We start from the raw sequence: 14,824 nt of genomic DNA on the forward strand, positions 1-14,824 counted from the left end.
TACCTGGACGCGTTCGCTCGCGCGGACGTTTTGAAGGCGTCACGAGCTAACCGAAGCGGGCGCGCCACGCGACCGGAGGTGACGTCAGCCGCGAACGTAAACAATGATTCCGCATCCGCCTCTCGCGAACAGGCGCATTCGTGTTTAAAAGGGTAAGTCGTGCGCGGTTATTTCGGCGATATCTAACCTCGCGTCGCGACCGAACTTCTCTCGCGTTCGAGGGCCGCGTTGCCGCCTCGCGCCGCGCGCGTTTAGTTTCCGCAACGAGCCGCTTTTAATGCGGCGCGGCACTTTCGTCGTGCCCGAGTGACTGCCACGAGCTCCGAAACACAAACTTGCGTTTAACGTTCCGCGCCTGACGAGATACAGCTCTTTAAATGGTTATAAAACCGCTTTCTCGACGCACCAATCGGCCAGTAGGCTTGAGTGAATATAAACGTTCATGGTTCAAAACCCTTATAGAAAATCATCACATTTAATTGTCACTTGTGTGCGTTATTACTAAGCACCGAGCTCGTTTTCCTAATGTTAATGAGAAGTGTTTGTTTACAGTATTTATTACGGGTTGACAGCAGCAAATAAAATATTTAGCATGTACCGTAGTAAAAAAAAAACATAACGGCATTAGCAATTTTATCTATGTTATTTATTTAGACAAAATACTATTTAACAATAATAACTATATAGAGATATATTTATGTACTCTATTTTGTTAGTATTTTTTCCTGATATCAATTTTACGTTTTATGTATTTATTTTTGCTTTCTGCTGTCCTGTCTCGTTTCTGTTCCGCAGGTCGGTGTGTAATTCCGCGTGAAGATGTCGACCGCGGTCGCGTGAAGGTGCGCGCGAAGTCACGCACCGGTGGTCGCGCGAGCTGCCCTCTTTAGCGCGAGCTGCGAGCGAGACGGTGAGATGGGGAGCGTAATGTGGGCTGCATCAAAACTCCCTATGATGTTTGTGAGAAGTGTGATCTATAATGAATAATTACAAATAGGGGTCAAGGATATCCGCACCAGAAGAAATTCACTGCATTTTATGTCCATAAAAAGCACATTAAATGTAAGTAAAGTGTCTGCCTTTAAGGAGTAAAATGTTGAAATAATGTTACACTGTCATTTAGCGTATTAAAAAAAAAGTAATATTAAAACGAATTAGTATTTAGGATGAAATTAATTCATCTTTGAATGTCACAAATTGATCTTTGTAAATATGCCTGACGAGATTGTTACATTTTTGTGGGTAAACTTAGTAAATCGGGTGTGATATTTATTTTTGGCTTTTGATTTTTTTTTTGTGGGAAAAAAAACCTGTTATTTTTGTCTTAATTTTCTCAGGTTTTGGTGTGGAGTCGGTGAATAAGCAAACGGTTAACTAAAAAATACACTCAACAGAACGGGCTTTGGACACAAAGCGTGAGTGTGAACCTCACTTTATTACTGTAAGTGTTTACACTCTTTGCTGGAGAAAGAAATGCACTTCGGGACACCTCCTCCATATCGATAAATCTGTCCTCCACCTGCTGGCCAGAGATGAGACTGCTTTAGCTACACCTCTCTCTTTCTCAGTGTTTTCATCTCCGTTTGCTCTCTTTCTCTGGATTTTTCAGCTTGAGATGGAGAAGATGACCAGGGTCAGCACCATCAGCGGCTCTACCATGTTTTGTCACCTGGATGCACCTGCCAACGCCATCAGCGTGTGTCGGGATGCTACACAGGTGAAAATGAGACAATTACATGCACTAAATGTTTTACTTTTTTTTTTTTTGTGATGGTAAACATTGCAAAAATGATCAATATAAAATTGCTACAATAACGTTTATAATATTTATGTAATTTATTATAAAGCAGTATTTAAATCTATATAATTTATAATGTATTCATTATTAAAATATTTATTATTATTAATATATATAAATATTTTTGTTTCTATTTATATATATATATATATATATATATATATATATATATATATATATATATATATATATATAATTTATAATGTATTCATTATTAAAATATTTATTATTATTAATATATATAAATATTTTTATTTCTATTTTTTATAAGTATTTATTTTTGTGTAAATTAATATTAATATAGAATCTGTCAGTGACTAATATCAGTTATTAATAATTAGAATTAATTATCATTTTTAACCCTTGACTAATCGAAATATATTTTGGGTGATGTTTGCTATATTTCAAATATTTGCATGTGTAAAATATATCAATTTATAATATTTTATATTTATTTCTAAGAACTTATTGTATAAAAGGTGTATGATATAATTGTGTATATATTGTAGTAATTTATATACGTAAGTTATATGATTGTTAATATGTATACGATATTAAATTGGTCATTCAGTAATATCAATAAATAATCATTTAATCTCAACAATAAATATTAATATTCAATATGCTATTTGGGTAATGTCTTTAAAGACATGTGGTGGTTGATGTTCAAAATATTTAATTTCAATTTAGTTCATTTTAATACGTCAAGTTTTTTAAGATAAATTATTTTTCACATTTTCTGCTGTTTATTGATAATGGATTTATTTTATATATATTTTATATATAGTGATTTATTTGTAATGTATGTGATTATTAATGATTTATTAATATGTAAATCTTAAATCTGTCAGTGATAAATTATTAGTACATTTTTTAATAATAAATATTCGTGTTCAAAATACTAGTTATTACAGACAAAATATATGTGTGTGTATATATATGTATATGTATATATGTATGTGCACGTGTGTGAATGCACTATGTAATCTGTGATAACCAGTATTATACTAGTTACATACAATCAGTTTAATTTAATCAGTTTATTTGTTATTATGTATAATAATATTTATATAGAAGTAATTAAATGATTATTAGTATGTCAGTTGTCATCTCCACATGTTTCAGGTGGTGGTTGCCGGGCGAAATATTTTCAAGATTTACGGCCTGGAGGAGGACGGTTTCGTGGAGCGTCTGAATCTGCGCGTGGGACGCAAGCCCTCGCTGAACTTCAGCTGCGCAGACGTCATGTGGCATCAGATGGAGGAGAACCTGCTGGCCACCGCCGCCACTAACGGAGCCGTGGTGACGTGGAACCTGGCTCGGCCCTGCCGTAACAAACAGGAACAGCTGTTCACCGAACACAAGCGCACGGTCAATAAAGTCTGCTTCCACCCCACTGAGGTCAACATGCTGCTGTCCGGCTCTCAGGACGGATTCATGAAGTGCTTCGACCTGCGCAAGAAGGAGAGCGTCAGCACCTTTTCTGGTAGATCACAGTATTACAGCATCTGCGCATCTGAATCGGTTTCATTTTGAGCTACAGGGGAAATTAAGGGGAACATATCAAATATCATATCTATATAGATAGATAGATAGATAGATAGATGGATGGATGATATGATAATAAATATAATTTGACAGCCTTGCTTGAATCCAGCACCAATCACGTTCACTTTAATGTTGCGGAAGGAGAGGTAAACGCTGGTTTTTGGTCTAATTTTGAGCCAGAGGCAAAAGAAGTGAAACAAAAAAGAGCACATTAAGCCCTCTTTTAATGATCTCAGTGCTCCAAATAGTAATTAAACATCTACATGTTTAAATGTCACCTTTCCTCTGCTCACTTGCGGCTTTGTGAATATTCATAATCGATTTCTAGATGACAAACTCCAAACCAGTGAAATATGTTTTCTTTTTTTTTTAAACACTAATCTCCCTATAAACCGCATTACTGTGAAATATATAAACATAATATGTTATGTCTTACATGAACGTTTACTCAGCGGTTGGGGGAAAATCAAATATGTCGCATTATATTAAATCCATGCATTACGGTAGGTCTTAAAGTACCTCTTTTATGTGGTTTTTAAGCCTCCTAATATTGTTTTGGGAGTCTTCTACAATAGCTTTACGTGCATGCGAGGTGTAAAAATGCTTTTGTTTTCGTAAAATGTGTGTTTAATATCGTCTCGTTTCCAGCCATTCAGGAATTCAAATGGCTAGCGACTCCTTGAGGCTGTATGGAGTTATATACAATAACTTTATTTATTGTGCACTTTTTCCATGGTTTGCATTCACATGCAGCTACATTACACACTGCATGAAAGGCAATATTGGAAATGGCTTAATGGGGCACTTTAATGTAGATCTCGTGTGAATCAAACATTACAAGAAAAGAGCGAATCGCTTGCTGGTTAAACTGCAGTTTATTCGCGTCTTTCATCTTGTTTTTAATAACGAAGACAAAATAAAAAAAAAATAGCTATGTACAGTAGTTATTATTAAGAAAAGAAATGGAAGATGATATGCAACGTTGTTGGTGATTAAAATTTTTTTATTTTTTTTTGGATTGATTAGTTTTTGATCCTATTTTATTTTGAATGTATTTCAATGGAGAACGTGAAAATGAAAAATTGCCAGCACGGGTCACACGTGTGATCAATAGAACTGTGTCCTGTTTTACACGTTATAAACGCACTCAAGCACCTGTTTTCAATGCACTTTAATGAGGAGCACGTCTGGAGCGCTTTAGACACGAAACCTGACGCCCCACAGAGACTGTAGGCGACGTGAACGGCAGTCTGTGTTTTGCAGGTCAGTCTGAGAGCGTGAGAGATGTGCAGTTCAGTATTAAGGATTATTTCACGTTCGCCGCCTCGTTCGAAAATGGAAACGTGCAGCTGTGGGACATTCGCAGACCCGACCGATACGAGAGAATGTTCACCGCTCACACGGGACCCGTCTTCTGCTGTGACTGGCACCCCGAGGACAGGTGTGTGTGTGCACGCTCAAGTACACTAATAACCGTTATAATGAGGTTGTGTTGAAACGCTAACGTTTTCAGTGGAATGGTACCTTTCGCATGCACGCGAAAAATACAAAACAAAATTATAGCAATAAACTGAAAAATGTAATAAACTTGAACGAAAAAGTGAACATTTAAAGAAGAATGGAATATAATGGTTTGTTTACGTAATATATATATGTTTACTGTGTATAATTATATTAAGTATAAAAAATACACGCATGTATAAAAATGGTATATATTAAATGTAGACGTGTAAATACAAGTAAATATTTTTAAAATATATTCTGTATTTATTCTCTATTTACATAATAAATATACACAGTAAATATAATAAATATATATATATATATATATATATATATATATATATATATATATATATATATATATATATATATATATATATATATATATAATAACAAGACTGTTATTGTGGATGTGATTAATTGTTTGACAGCACTAAATTTATAATGTAATATGAATAATCTTAGAATATAACAACTATACTATACAGTTTTTCATATTGTTATTAATAAAATATTTGTATTACTACTACTATTACTGTTGTTGTAGCTATCATAATAAGTATTATTACTGTTATAGTAAAATTCAATTTAAAATTTTAACTGAAACGAAAGTGAACATTCAAAGAAGGAAAATAAATGAGGTTAAATGTATTAAAATTATAAAAATACAAATTGTAATAAAAATGTCATGCTAATATTAATATAAATGAATAATAATAATTATTATAAAAACATGTGAATTAATGATTTATGAAACATACAAATTGAAAAAAAAGAAGTAATAATTATTATAACAATAATAACAATTGTAAAATTCTTAATAATAACTAAATAAACTTTAAAAAAGAAGGAAAAAAAATACATTCTTCAAAACTTCTACTTAACCAATTATCAAAAGCTGACTTTTTTGCCTTATTTTAATCATTTTTTTCTTCCTCTTTGGCTCTGTTTTGTGTATATAACGCTGGTCTCTGTCTCTCAGGGGTTGGCTCGCCACGGGCGGACGTGACAAGATGGTCAAAGTCTGGGACATGTCGACCAACCGCGTGAAGGAGATCTACTGCGTTCAGACCATAGCGTCGGTGGCCAGGGTGAAGTGGCGTCCGGAGCGCCGGTATCACCTGGCCACCTGCTCCATGATGGTGGACCACAACATCTACGTGTGGGACGTCCGCCGGCCGTTCATCCCCTTCGCCACCTTCGAGGAGCACAAAGACGTGACCACAGGAATCGTGTGGCGGCATCAGCACGACCCATACTTCCTGCTGTCGGGCTCCAAGGACAGCACTCTGTACCAGCACATGTTTAAAGACGCCAGCAGACCCGTCGACCGCGCCAATCCCGAGGGACTCTGTTTTGGGCTGTTTGGAGACCTGGCGTTTGCTGCTAAAGAGAGTCTGATGACCGGTGAGTGACCCGGGTGAGCTGAAGCAAACCCTCCGGTGGTGCTGAAATACTGGGTCAAATCAAACCACATTGATTTCCATTATGATATTATTGGACCAATATCAGATAATAGCTTTAAATGTAAATATCGGCATCGGCCTGAAATGTAAGCTATTATGCAGATAAGACTAATTTGTTCTTTACTTTAAAAAAAACTCTCTGCTTTATACCTTTTACTAATGTTAAATCATAAAACTATATGTTAAGCTTAACTCTACATCTTTCCAAAAAATGCTGTGATTTAATATATTGTTCTTTTTATAGTTATTTTCGAATCTTGAATGTCCTTTCAATATAACTATAATTATTGGAACCTAATTATTGTTTGTTTCATTCTTCAAAATTAAAAATTATTATATATCAACATCGGCAAAAATCAACACCGTGAAAAACAAAGTAAAATGCATGTCAACACAGAACTAAGGGAGACATTTTTTTGTTTTGTGAGAATTTTGCATGTTATTGCATGTTATAAAGTCAAATTCGGGAGATATAAACTTTATGGGTTAGTCTTTTCCACCCCCTCAGACTTTATTACCCGCAATTTGTTTCTATCGTACGATTCTCACTTTATTTCTCAAGTTTATACCACAGTACTGACTTTATAACTCAAGTTTGAAGTTTTGAGAAAACAGTCAAACTTTATTAAAAAATTCAGTGACAGGCTTCCCTGGAAAACCTCTAAAAAATATATATAATGTTATTTGTTAACATTAGTTAATGCACTGTGAGCGAACATGAGCTAACAATAAATGATTGCATTTTACTGTTAACAACGATGAATAAATAATGCAATAAATGTACTGTTTGTTTGTGTAACAAATGAAATCCTATTGTAAACCGTTACCTTTTTCTTTACAGCTCCCCAGTCTGTAGGAGATGTGGGACGTAAAACCTACCCGGGTGGCGATCGGCGGTACCCTATCTTCTTCTTTAAGAAGCCCGATGTGACGGAGCAGTTCGCGCAGGTTTCGAGCGCGCTCAGTGTGTTTGAGAGCGAAGCGGGCAGCAGCGTCGGGATGGACTGGTTCATTAACACCGCACAGAGTTACCTGCTTAGCGGGAAGCCCTTCGCCGAACTCTGTGAGCACAACGCTCAAGTCGCCAAGAGACTCAACAGACCACAGGTACGGATCCATTTCGATGGGGTTTGTTTGTATTTTAACCTTTTATTTGTCAGCTGAGCTTCTTTAACCTGCTATATTAACTTAAAGGTGACATGTTATCCCCCTTTTTTACAAGTCTCTGGTGTCCCCAGAATGTGTCTGAGGTTTTAGCACAAAATACCCAACAGATCATTTAAAAAAATGCCTGTATTGAGTGGGAGCAGAAACGCTGATTTTGGTGCCTGTTGCTTTAAATGCAAATGAGCTGCTGCTCCACGCCCCCTTTAAGAATAGAGCTGCCACGTTACAGCTCGTACCTGCTAAAAACATCCGTTTTGGTTCTGGTTATCATGCTTATCGCGCTGAAATCATGCGTTTTAAACCATATTGGTTTAAACTTCTGATATGTGGTTTTCTACACCGGAAGCGCACGGACAGAAAGCGGCTGTCGCGGCATTTGAGGACTGAACTAAAGCTCTCAAACACACACACACGTTTACATTAAAAACACACGAGGTGCAGCCGGTTATGTCTGTGAAGGTAATCAGCTGGGAAGGAAATCACAAGCTTGTTTTAGATCTGTGTGGCAGCAGTAAATCAATCAATAAATCCACTGCTGTCTTGTCTCGTCTGAGGGTCTGTTAGTATGTTTTGCTCAAACTTTCGTGGCATTTGAACTGCTACGCTGTTGTCGCTTGCCAAATCAAAATGACGGCATAACAGGTGGAAATTTACAGGTTAAGGGGCGGTAATATTATAATGAGGTCCCTTTGCAACCTCCCAAGGGGAGCGAGATCAGACGCGCTCATTTTTTTTCAGAGGCTTGCAGAAAAAGGCTTACTAAACCAAAGTTACTGGGTTAATCTTTTTCATGCTTTCATTTGTTGGTAGATGCACTGGGGGCCTGATTATAGCACTTAAAACCTGGAAATTTACCTTTAATATCTCTATCTATTTTAGAGCACATTAGCAGGTGCATTATTTATTTAAAAAAAAAACTTTAATAAAAATGTCAAAAAATACATATTCCTTATATGTGAGTTAACTAAATAAAATAAATAGTGCTGTCAAATGATTAATCGCCATACATTGCATCCAATATAAAGGTTTTTGTTTACATGGTGTGTGTATACTGTGTAGATTTATTATAAAAACACATGCATGTATATATCTAAGAAAAATATGTTTCTGCAGGAAACACTAGCGCTGTCAAACGGTTAATCGCGATTAATTGCATCCAAAATAAGTTTTTGTGTAAATAATATATGCATGTGCACTGTGTATATTTATTTTGTATATCTGAATACACACACATACACTATCTATTTTAAAAAATATTTACATGTATATATTTATATTCATAAAATTTATATTAAATGTAAATGTATTTAAAATATAAACTATATATTTAAATGTATTATGATGCACACACGTATATTTAAAAAACTAAAAATAAACAAAAACTAAAAATAAACTTTTTGCAATAAAAACTGATATAGTGCATAAGACCAGTATAAATCTAATGTAGGCTTTTGTTTTAATAAAAATGCATACTTTTATGATTAGCTCTACATTAATTCCCCTGTTATGTTTTTGTACTCTACAGGAATCAACCACATGGACAATGCTGCGAATCATGTTTTCAGAGCCAGCTAATCCGTCCTTGTCAACCAATCACAATCTAAATAAATCAGGAAACCTCCCGCTCGTCAACAGGTAATGATGTCCCCCACATGTTATTTTTTATCTCTAACGCCGTTCAGCGATGCTCATCTTTTACCTGCTTCCCGCACCGCAGCTTCAGCATGAAGGAGATGAGCGCCGCCCTCAGTGAGAGGAACAAAGAAAACAGACAGGACAACCTCCACAGCCTGGAGACCAACCTCAACAACAATGACGGTGAGACGTAGAAACACACAGCACGTCCTGCGGAAAAACTGATGACGGACTCCTAAAAGAGAAATGCAACGTACGATTCGATCAGATTGTGTTTACCGAGACAGACGTCTGCGTTCCCTAAACAAACGTTGCCTTTAATCACGAAACGCATTTTGCAGAAAATGTACATTCACGCACAAAAACCTGTTTACCAAAGGAGCTTGCTTTTTCCCAATGAATGAAATGAGGTGAGACGCTTCACTTTTGCTCACAAAACCTTTGCTTTTTCCCAGTCAAAATTAGAGTTTGCGATTTAGCTTTTAAAAATTTGTTCCCGCAAGAAACTTTACGTTTGCTTTTTGTTGTGTTTTTCCAAGAAACCTTGCGTCTGCTCACAAACCTTTCGTTTCCTCAAGAAACTTTGCATTTGTTCACAAAACTCAGTAGTTTTCTGAGGAAAACATTTATAAGACAAGGCATAGTTCACCCCTAAATAATGACTCTTTCATCATTCAGACACGTATAGATCTAAACCTATATGATAATGTGTGCAGTTTAAGTATGCTCCTCTACAAAAAACAGCCAGAAGTCAATATACAGTACTACACAAATCATATGGGTTCATGTCAATATTTCTAACTATATATATGTCATGTCATATATATATATATATATATATATATATATATATATATATATATATATATATATATATATATATATATATATATATATATATATATATATATATATATATATATAATTTTTTTATTTATTTTTAAGATCAGTTGAAATGGCTGCACAATTAATTAATATTTTGTCATTTCTAATTTTCTAACTGCATTTGCAGTTTTGAATGCCACAATTTTGTAATCATTAAAAGTGGCAATAAATCAGTTATTACGTTATTTTGAGTACTTAAAATAACAAAACTTGTTTGTTTTTGCTTTCTACCAATCATCTCAAGGGGTTTTCCATTATTTCAATCTTTGTTTTAGTATAACATTACAATACTGTTCACAGTTTAGCTTTTTTCTGTATTTAAAGAATAAACCAGTCCAATGTGTAATTGCCATTTGAGGCTTAATATTACAGACAAGCAATAAAGGTGTCTCAAACAGTTGCAGTTGCTTTAAACAATGGTATAACGCAATTAATAATCAACAATTATGGTTTTTGTCATAACCGTGCAACCATAGCCTGAGATATACATCTTTGTCTGGGACTAAGCTTATATCGCGTCTGTGAAACCAGATTGGGGTGACCTGGAAATGAGGAGAAGATGGATATTTTTTTCCTGTGAACTGAGATTTTTCCACCCGTGTCTAAAGATGTGTTTGCGTGTGCAGAGAACGAGGAGACGGAGGGCAGCGAGGGTCAGGCGGAGTATCTGTTTGGAGACGCCGAGCTGGACGACGACGATCTCTACAGCATGGAGCACGACAACCAGGCAGGTTAGTGCTTTTGGTCCGCCTGCTATTTAATGGCATGAAACAAAGGTTATAATCAGGACAAGCTCTTGAAGACTAGAAAGAAACATCTTTCTAGTAAACTGAAATAATCGTTTATGTAATTTTATGTACCAACCTTTATTTTACAATCGCTTTATTTACATTTTTGTATTTTGTGCTATTTATTATGTACTACAGTGGTGTTTTTCTAATGTATAGTCTTTGTTTGCCATGGAAAAAAGCTAATCAAGTCAAATCAAGTCAACACATCCAGGCACATGGTGGAAAAAAATAGAGCTGTCAAATGACTTATGATTAGTTGTATACAAATTAAAGGTTTTGTTCACATAATAATATATATATATATATATATATATATATATATATATATATATATATATATATATATATATATATATATATATATATATATATATATATATATATATATATATATATATATATATATGTGTGTGTATATATATATATATATATATATATATATATATATATATATATATATATATATATATATATATATATATATATGTATATATATATATATATATATATATATATATATATATATATATATATATATATATATATATATATATATATATATATATATATATATATATATATGTATATGTATATTATATATATATATATATATGTATATGTATATATATATATATATATATATGTATATATATATATATATATATATATATATATATATATATATGTGTATATATATATATATATATATATATATATATATATATATATATATATATATATATATATACATTTATATTACTGTATTTTGGATTAAATATATTTATATGCAATATATAAACAAGCATATTTTCTTAAATATATACATGCATGTTTGTGTATTTATATATATATATATACATAATATACACAGTACATATCTTACATAAAAAAAATATATATTTTGGATGCAACTAATCGTTAAAGTTAAATGTATTTCACTAAGTACATTTATTTCATTCTAAGTATACTACACACATTTTTATATTTATATACTTGTCCTGCAATTGTACTTTTATAATACTAAACTGGTATGCTTAAAATCTGATGAATTAGAACAGCACTTTTAAATTAAAGTTACAATTAAAGCTATACGTAATATATTTTATTGTGATAAAGTTAGGTATGTTTTCAATATTTTGCATATTAATCAAAATCATACAAAAGTAACATTTAATGTGAAGAAAAGTGCATTGTGCACAAGTAATGTGCCAAGTAACTTTTAATACTGATTTCAATATTAGCTTGTAACTTATCTGTTAGGACATATGTTAAGAGATTTGAACTAGAGTTAGTATGAAATAAATGCATTTGAAGTAAATGGCTTTATTAGTAGTGCTCAATGAAGTGACTGTGGTGTCTCCAGCAGAGGAACCGGAGTACCTGCTCCCTCAGGAGGCGTTCCCGCTACGCCACGAGATCATGGACCACCCCTCGGCCCCGGAGCCGGTGCAGGAGAAGCCCGAGTCGCCCCACGTCAGCGGGAGCGAAGCCGAGAGCACGTGTCTGACTCCCATGGAGTCCTTCAGTCTCATTTCCGTCTCGCAGCTGCTGTTCTCGCCTCACCTGCCGCCCAAGTTCTTCTGCCCCATCGTGAAGGAGATGCTGTGCTACTACGCCGAGCAGGGCGACGTGCAGATGGCCGTGTCCGTGCTGATCGTACTCGGCGACCGCATCCGCAAGGAGATCGACGAGCTCACGCAGGTAGCGATAGGAGTCTGAGTTTAAATCGCAAAACAGATTGGATTTTCTAAAGCATGCGGCGCCATCAACTCGAGAAAAGAATCGCGATGCTTTCGGAAAATCTTTGAATTACTGCTGATTATTCGTGATTAATCGCATCCAGAATATAAGTTTTGGGGGTTTACATTTATTTTACGTTTTTTTAATTTGTTGCTATCCTAGGTTTGGTAACCTAGGATCGGTAAGATTATTTACTCATTTAAAACACAATAAAGCTTGCATTATTTTAATATTTACAAATTATAATAAGCATGTTGTTTGAATTTTCACATAAATATTGTTTTACACTGAACTAATTTTGACATTTTATTTCTCCAAAAGATTGTGAAATTTTTATTTAAAAAGTAGACATTTTTTAGATTCGCAATTCATCTATGAATTTTCCCAGCCCTGTATATTATTACGCCTCTGGCGTCCGCGTTTTCTTCATGTCCTGTATTATTGTTTGATGCTATCTTCACGAATGGGATGTTTATTTCGAAATGTCCTTGGGCTCTGGAAAGGCGCTGTGCAACTAAAATGTAATATTTTAGTACTGTTTGTGTTTCAGGAGCACTGGTACATGTCCTACATCGACCTGCTGCAGCGCTTCGAGCTGTGGAACGTCAGCAACGAGGTGATCAAACTGAGCACGTGCGGCGCCATCATGTGTCTGAATCAAGCCTCCACCACCTTACACATCAACTGCAGCAACTGCAAGAGACCAATGAGCAACAAGGGCTGGATCTGTGACAGGTACGCCCTCCAATCCCTCACTTTTATCGGCGTTCTCTCCTTTGTCAAGTCAAAGAAAACGCTAAGCTGCGAGTTTTAGACCTTTCGTCTAATGTGTTTAAACTGTTTTTTTAAAGCTTGTTTAAAGGTGTATGTGTCTCTAGAAATATTGAAATTGTTTTATTAAAAATTTTATCCTTTATAATAAATAATTGATATAAAAAATATAATTTAGATTTTAAAAATGGCTTTTCACACACACACACACACACAATGTGCCCACTAAATAAAATAACAAATACTACATTTTTAATTATAATCATAAATAATAAAATTGTATAATAAACATAATAAATTTATCATTAAAGTACTACTGATATAGTTTATGCACTAAATCACTTATTAATCAGTTGGATTTCATTTATTATAAATTAAAATATTATTTGGAAAAAATGCTAACATTTAGTATTTAGACACAATTTGGGTCCACCTTATGCATAAGAAAAATATTTATTTTTATTATACACTGAATTAAAATATTATCAATCTAAGGGGAAAGATACTTTTTTTGTTGTTGTTGAGAATTTACACTATTTAGGTAAGTTTTTTTTTTATAGTAAATAAAATATTATTTATTGTGTTTGTGTGTGTATATACATATACATGCATACATTATTATTATTATATATTTTTTGTAATATGTAATATTTTATTGTAATATGTAAAATATAATAAAATCATTTTATTGCATTATTACAATTGATGTAATACATTACTTATCAACTCATTTAAAATGATACTATTCTCTCTGTGTGTGTGTGTGTGTGTATATGCGTATCTATATATATGTATACACACACACACACGCACACACATATATTATAGAATTAAAATCTCTATTTGAGTAAATGTGAAATGTATGTATTGACTGTGTGTTTTGTATGTATTTGAACTCTTCCTAGGTGCCATCAGTGTGCGAGTGTGTGTGCCGTCTGTCATCACGTGGTCAAAGGCTTGTTTGTGTGGTGTCAGGGCTGCAGTCACGGAGGACATCTGGAGCATGTGATGGAGTGGCTGAAACAGTCCAAACACTGCCCGGCCGGCTGCGGACACCTGTGTGAATACACCTGACACACACACACACACACACACACACGCTGGACTCTCTCTAACAGAGCAGTGATCAGGCTGCTACTTACAAGGAAAAATACGCATAACTAAGGAGTAGGTGATAATCAAACACAAAGGGAATCTGTACCCAATCAAATGTGTGCTAAAAAACAATCAGCCCACTAATTATTTTTTTTTAGTTTTTGAAGATTTTATTTTATACAGCCTAATGTACATAAGAGGTGCACTTGCTTTCTGAATGTGATTCATCTTGAAAATATTCTTCAAACATTGTGTAAATGAACACATTGCATTGAAATCAGATGTATTTAAAAAGAAACATTGGTGTTTGCCAATAAAGACAGTTTTACTAATCATCTCTGTGGGTTTGTGTACATGAAGACACAAAAACATTAATATAAGATGATTATATAAAACAATATTTATTGTGTTTGTAGTACATAGTA

At 34.1% G+C, this 14,824-nt stretch overlaps 1 protein-coding gene across 11 annotated transcripts; it reads left to right on the plus strand.

Annotated features, from left to right (window-relative positions):
* Positions 1 to 26: 26 nt before the first annotated feature.
* On the plus strand, positions 27 to 14,734 carry wdr24 (WD repeat domain 24). Of its 11 annotated transcripts, XM_043226190.1 has the most exons (15): positions 27 to 152; positions 796 to 910; positions 998 to 1,062; positions 1,338 to 1,415; positions 1,610 to 1,717; positions 2,924 to 3,284; positions 4,610 to 4,787; positions 5,832 to 6,256; positions 7,157 to 7,422; positions 9,008 to 9,117; positions 9,200 to 9,300; positions 10,629 to 10,733; positions 12,157 to 12,494; positions 13,084 to 13,268; positions 14,210 to 14,734. In XM_043226190.1, the coding sequence occupies exons 5-15, from the start codon at positions 1,616 to 1,618 to the stop codon at positions 14,376 to 14,378; spliced, it is 2,340 nt and encodes a 779-aa protein (XP_043082125.1). In that variant the 5' UTR covers positions 27 to 152; positions 796 to 910; positions 998 to 1,062; positions 1,338 to 1,415; positions 1,610 to 1,615; the 3' UTR covers positions 14,379 to 14,734. The 11 variants fall into 11 exon arrangements, with proteins under 11 accessions (XP_043082125.1, XP_043082131.1, XP_043082123.1 ...); XM_043226196.1 differs by having other exon boundaries at positions 796 to 1,062; positions 1,338 to 1,441; XM_043226188.1 differs by having other exon boundaries at positions 796 to 1,062.
* Positions 14,735 to 14,824: the final 90 nt, after the last annotated feature.

Source organism: Puntigrus tetrazona, chromosome 24 (genome assembly GCF_018831695.1).
Source record: "Puntigrus tetrazona isolate hp1 chromosome 24, ASM1883169v1, whole genome shotgun sequence".
Taxonomy (NCBI): Eukaryota; Metazoa; Chordata; class Actinopteri; order Cypriniformes; family Cyprinidae; genus Puntigrus; species Puntigrus tetrazona.